The sequence below is a fragment of the Ictalurus punctatus genome, chromosome 17 (genome assembly GCF_001660625.3).
Source record: "Ictalurus punctatus breed USDA103 chromosome 17, Coco_2.0, whole genome shotgun sequence".
NCBI classification, from domain to species: domain Eukaryota; kingdom Metazoa; phylum Chordata; class Actinopteri; order Siluriformes; family Ictaluridae; genus Ictalurus; species Ictalurus punctatus.
Genome location: NC_030432.2, coordinates 23,299,860 through 23,305,894, shown reverse-complemented (window position 1 = coordinate 23,305,894; position 6,035 = coordinate 23,299,860). Strand labels below are relative to the sequence as shown.

General features: G+C 43.2%; 1 protein-coding gene across 1 annotated transcript in view; it reads right to left on the bottom strand.

Annotated features, from left to right (window-relative positions):
- The window catches only part of nbeab (neurobeachin b), a 378,177-nt gene that overhangs the window by 196,270 nt on the left and 175,872 nt on the right, over positions 1–6,035 (bottom strand). The window contains exon 31 of the mRNA XM_053687300.1: positions 2,956–3,082. Within this exon, the coding sequence (XP_053543275.1) occupies positions 2,956–3,082 (127 nt within the window). The remainder of the gene's footprint in view (positions 1–2,955; positions 3,083–6,035) is intronic.

The following is a 6,035-nucleotide window of genomic DNA, read 5'->3' as shown; positions in this document are numbered from 1 at the left end:
TTATTTATTTTTTTAAATAACAACAGTTTTTTTAATATCTGTTTGGCAATAATACTTTGTAATAACGTGAAACACCCACGATGCGAAAGAGCGGTTACTATAGTAACGATAGCGTGTTAAAAATAAACCCGTGACTTGCAGCTGCACGACTGCCGGAGCTGCAGTTATAGAAGATCACTCAACGCCTCGGACCAATCAGAGCACGGAATGCAACAGCACTCTGGTATAAAATGGAATGTCATAGCAACATGCATGGATCTGTGTGATGTACTGTATTTGTGAATATATTAGGAGTCACTTCTGTGCGAATAAGAATGATAAATGGAGTGAAATCGCTGCTCGGGTGAGGATTAGTTAACGTGAAGCGCTTGAGAGAGAGTGTCTCGCAGTCGTACACAGGTTAGACATCAGAGTCTCTGCAGCCAGACACCTTCATCATTGACTTCACACTCTCTCTGAGTGCTGCCGGTTACTGCTGCCATGGCAACTGATCTGCCATTCCGAGTGCGGGAGAAGAGCCGACGTGTGTGTGTGTGTGAGTGTGTAAAGTGGAAAGACCCTCAGAGAGAAAAGAGTCTCACATATATAGATACACACACACACACATACACACACACACACACACTACCCTTTTTGCACATAAACAGTAGCTAGGCGATGTGATTTCTGTCACAAGAATGGATGGACTCAAGGTCAGAATAGTCTCCACACACACGCGCACACACACACACACACACGCACGCACACGCACATAACTTACATACTTCAGTTATTTTATATTAGCACTTAATAAGCGCTGCTTGACAGTTCACATACACACACACACATACACACAATCACACACACACATTCGCCACCTGAGGTGATGTGTAAGGTGTAGGATGTCTTGTTTGTCGCAACCTCGGCAGCAATGACAAAAGCAAGCCATGTGATCTTTCACCTGAGCTGGAAACAAAAGAAAAAGCTCCGGCATCTCAAAGCAGATAATGACACACACACACACACACACACACACACACACACACACGCACACACACAGAGAGACTCTCACACACTCAGGCACTGACCGCAGTCCCCCTCTGGTGGCAATGTTCTGCTGCTGCATTGTTCTTTTTTATTTGAACCGCCTGAAGACACACATACACACACACACACACACACACACACACACACACACACACGCACACACACACACACGCACAACGAATGCACAGGATGGTGAGATTTGTGATTGAAAAAAATAATGCATCAGCATAATTTCTCATTAAGTAAAAAGAAAGAAAGAATGAAGAAGAAGAAAATACATGGCAATGTGTAAATGCAGAAAAGTGGTAACTCTGTACCAGGCTTGGGGGAGTAACGGAATACATGTAACGGCGTTACGTGATCAGGACACAAAAATCTGGTAATCCGTCACAGTGACGTCAAAAAACAACCTAATCAGATTACAGATACATCTCGTAAACAGTAGGAATACTAGCAGGATTATATTTTTTTCATTTAAAACCAAAGAAATGAATCTTTTGACATAACACAATATAGACAGCTGCTTGATTACAGCTCTGGTTCTCTCTCGCCAGTCGTGATTCACGTGCGCGACCTCCCGGTGCGTGCACAAATACATTTTCCACGAGGTTATTTTGGTAGAAATGAACACGGATTGTTCCCTTTAACGTCCTCTTTTTCAGACCTTAAAAAAGCGTCCACGTTTGAGAAAATGCCCGGGATTCGTCTTTAGTTTCATTATGATGTGCTTATGGTCTAATCATCATGTCTGCGCTTTAACCGCTCTCTGTAATTCCCGCCTTCTCACAAACCGATCGGTCGATTATAAAAGACTTGCAGCAACTATTGGCCAAATTCCTGCTTCTCAACCGTTAGCCTGCTCTCAGCGACACGTGAAAGCGAAGCGCAGTTGTGTACGGCGTCGAACGGTTGATGACAACAGCTGCAAATGACGATGTCGAAATGATCGATAAGGACCATATAAGGTCATTTTTAAATTCATGTTATCACATCGCTCCATTCAAAAATGGACATTCAAAAGAATGTAGGAAAAAATGGCAGAGTGGAATCAATTTTATATATATATATATATATATATATATATATACATTTTTTTTTTTTTACATGATGCTAATTCTGTGTAGTGAAGTCTGCATTCATAGTAACACAATGCAATTTTCTCCACTTCATAATAACAGCTATAAATCAGACCCCACTACACTCAGAACTCTTATTGTGAAAGGTGGGACGGTCTCCTCAACCCCGAGTTCAGCAAGTGACATCAGATCAATCAGGGCTGCTCGCAGCCTTATCAGTAAACAAAGTAGCACTGGTTACGTTTAAATGGGTTATACTGTACTATATATACACGTCGTTCCTTTAGATCAATCAACGTACATGACACGTTCGTCTGATAAATCTAGAACACCGTTACATGAGAATGCATCGAGGAGGTAAATGTACATCATTTATCGCAGTTAGCTAGCTAGATTTTTGCTAACAAACATGAGGCATTCAGGTTTTTCCCACCGCTTTGTACAGAGGTTGAACAGTAGCGTTGTTTACATTCGTCAATACCGTTTATCCTTCGTGTTAGCTTTATAGCTTTACGCTTCCACGGCTTCCCGGTCATAGATCGAACACAAGAGACGACGGTTAGCAAACGTACATCGTGACCAATTCACCATTTCCATCTCTGTAGCAGACGTTTTACACATATTATAGTGTAGTGCCGGCTCAGAATAGTTATTAACATCGTTACCGTTATAGGTTTCCGTGGTAAACAAATACGACTGTAGTGAATGAACTGGAAATGTGTGTGGTAAATACAATGGGGAAGTGTTTTGTAGCCCGTTAGAGATGGCAAAAAATACAAGCCCATACCGTGACAGAATTAAATTGTGTTCTTGAAGTCTAAGTGTATGGTCCATAGAGTGTACACTGCCTCACCTCATGTTCTCCATGGTGTCCTCGGGCATGGGCCCGACCGTCTGCACCGCAGGAAGGTTCTTACTGGTGGCTCCGTTCACAAAGCTGGACGACGACGAGCTGGAAGAAGTGGCAGGGTCTGCAGCTCCTAGCAGACAGGAGATAAACACACACTTTAAATGTTCTCTATACACTAACGTGAATTAGCAAGCTAACGCTAATTATCAACAAGATGCCCCCCTTTTCCAAGGACGACGTGTACAAACGTCTAAAGAACACTGCGGCGCTGGAAACCAAAATCCATCGGTTAGAAGTGAACGTGGAAGAGAATGTATTATGTGGGAACGACAGTACTTTATCATGGACCCAAAAAAGTGGACATGAGCATGCTAAAGCATGGCTAATTAGCACTAACAAGACTACCAAGAAGCAAGAGACCTGTGTACCAGGTAATAAATCTAAAAGTGGTAGTCCTCCCTGGAAGTCTCTTGGTGCAAAGCCTAAGAGTAAATTATTTCCCTGGGAAATGGGAGGACGAGTAACAAGCAGAGCCGAGCACCCTGGGATTATCATCCAGACAGAGTGCCTCGTCAACCCCCGTTCTTAGCGGGACACAGCATGGATAGCTGCGAAAGGGAGAGTTAGCAACAAACCTCCCCAACAACCGAGTGCGCAACTGGAGAACAGATTTGCACCACTGTTGCAGGACCCTGGATCTCCGTGAGAGTAAAAGGCTACAGACAAAGCTAATGCCTGGGCCTCAAACTCTGATTCTGGGTGACTTTGCTGTAAAAGATGTAAGAAGCATGTGCAGTCAGAAACCCGTAGGGTGTTAAATTCTCATGTGATTGGTCAGAAGGTGTTGAGGAATGTTCTATAACAGCAGCTCTGATAAAGAGCAGCACGGCTATACGGTAAATCCATATCTCCATCCATTTTCCATACCGCTTATCCTACACAGGGTCACAGGGAGCCTGGAGCCTATCCCGGGGAACTCAAGGCACAAGGCGTGGGACACCAACACACCGCAGGGCACAATCACACACCCGTTCACACACTAGGGGCAATTCGGAAATGCCAATCAACCCACAGTGCATGCGTTTGGACTGGGGGAGGAAAGCAGAGTACACGGAGGAAACCCCCGAAGCACTGGGAGAACATGCAAACCCAAACCCCGAAGGTGCGAGGCAAAAGCACCATCTATAATAACCGCTTACACAGAGACTTGGATGGTGGATCGAATCCAATTTTTCTGTGAGGTGACGTTTACCTAACGTTTGTGGAAGGAGTCTCCAGTGTCAGCGCTTTGTAACAGTCAAAGCTAAAGCTGTAACTTGAAGTTTTAGTCTTAAAGATAAAATAGAGGTTGGTGAAGGAACGGCAGTTTTATAGCTGCTGTAATGTAAGTGATACCAGGAACTTTTGTGGGCATTCGATATAACTATAAATGGATAAAAAGTACGACAAACCATTCTTTAATTCAGTTCATAAAAATGGCAATTGTTTGCGAGTTGCTGCATTATGAGTAAAAAAAAACAAAACACCACCACCTGGGCATGTTACGTTACAACAGTAACCGTAACTGCCGTACGGAGCACCACCCTGTTGTTGATTATTTTCCCTCTCGAGTGTTTCCTTACTTATAAGGACTTAACAGTTGTATTGCTGTTGTTTCCTTTAATGGCTAGCTTATCATAGATTGTATTATTCCTCACTTGTAAGTCTCTCCGAATAAAAGTGTCCACCAATTGAATAAACGCAAATATAAAGACAGTGATATAACACCTCGGAATTCCATACGCAGCGCCATATTCACTCGAGAACAAAAAAAAAAAAAAACACTGACAACTAAATGATCTTTCAAACGCATCTTCATGCTGCCACCAAACCCATAATGTTACCCTTTGCAACATATTACAATATATTTTTGGTCAGGAAACAGCATAACTACATCAACAGCAGCTATCAACCTCCTCCCCATGAGAGCTCTGATCACTGTCTACATTCTTCTCATTTCTGTTCCTGTCAAAGCCTCATCTACACCGCAGCTCCTTTGGCCCCCAACATGTGATAGATACATCACAGGGATGGACTGTCACCGCCTGAAAGCGTGAGCCGTCTCGAGACAGCCGAGGACGGGAACTCTATTACGCAGCCGTCATTCGGCTTGGCAGAGACAGGCATCCCTCGTTGATGTTAGGAGACATAACGTCTCATGGATCCATCCTGGAGCAGACTTTGGTCAAATCCAAAATCGATTCCATGCACTTTCCCTTGTTGCCTTTCTGGAAGAGGTGAGGAATTTACAACCCCAATTCCGAAAAAGTTGGGGCAGAATGGAAAATGCAAAACAAACAAACAAACAAAAAGAGAGTCATTTGAAAATGCAATTCGTTATTAACACATTATTTGATGTTTTATTTATTTTAAATTTATTTTATTTACACATTATTTTTTACTTTGTGAATTTAATTTATTTTTTAAAAATATACACTCATTTCAAATCTGATGGCTGTTTTAAATTGGAAATCGGACCGTCGGACCACAAAACACGATTCCACTGTGCTACTGTCCGTCTCAGATGAGACCGAGCCCAGAGAAGTGGGCGGAGCTTCTGGACAGTGCTGATGTACGGCTTCTGCTTTGCATAGTAAAGCCTTAACTTGCATCTGTGGATGCAGCGGCGAATGGTGTCGACTGACAAAGGTTTACCAAAGTATTCCCGAGCCCATGTCAGGATCTCCATTACAGACTCATGACTGTTTTTAAGACGGTGACGTCTGAAGGATCGGAGATCACACGCATTCAGGAGTGGGTTTCGCCCTTTCCCTTTACGCACCGAGATTTGACCGGATTCCTTTAATGTTTTAATTATATTGTGCAATGCAGAAGGTGAATATGCCCAAAATCCTCCCGATTTGTCTTTGGGGAATGTTCTTCTCAAAGTGTTGGATTATTCGCTGACGCATCTGTTGGCAGATTGGAGAGCCTCGACCCGTCCTTGCTCTTGAAGGACGAGGCCTTTTTTGAAGGCTCCTTATATACCATGATTACACGATTGCCTCACCTGTTTCACATCACCTTCTTATTTAACCTTATCG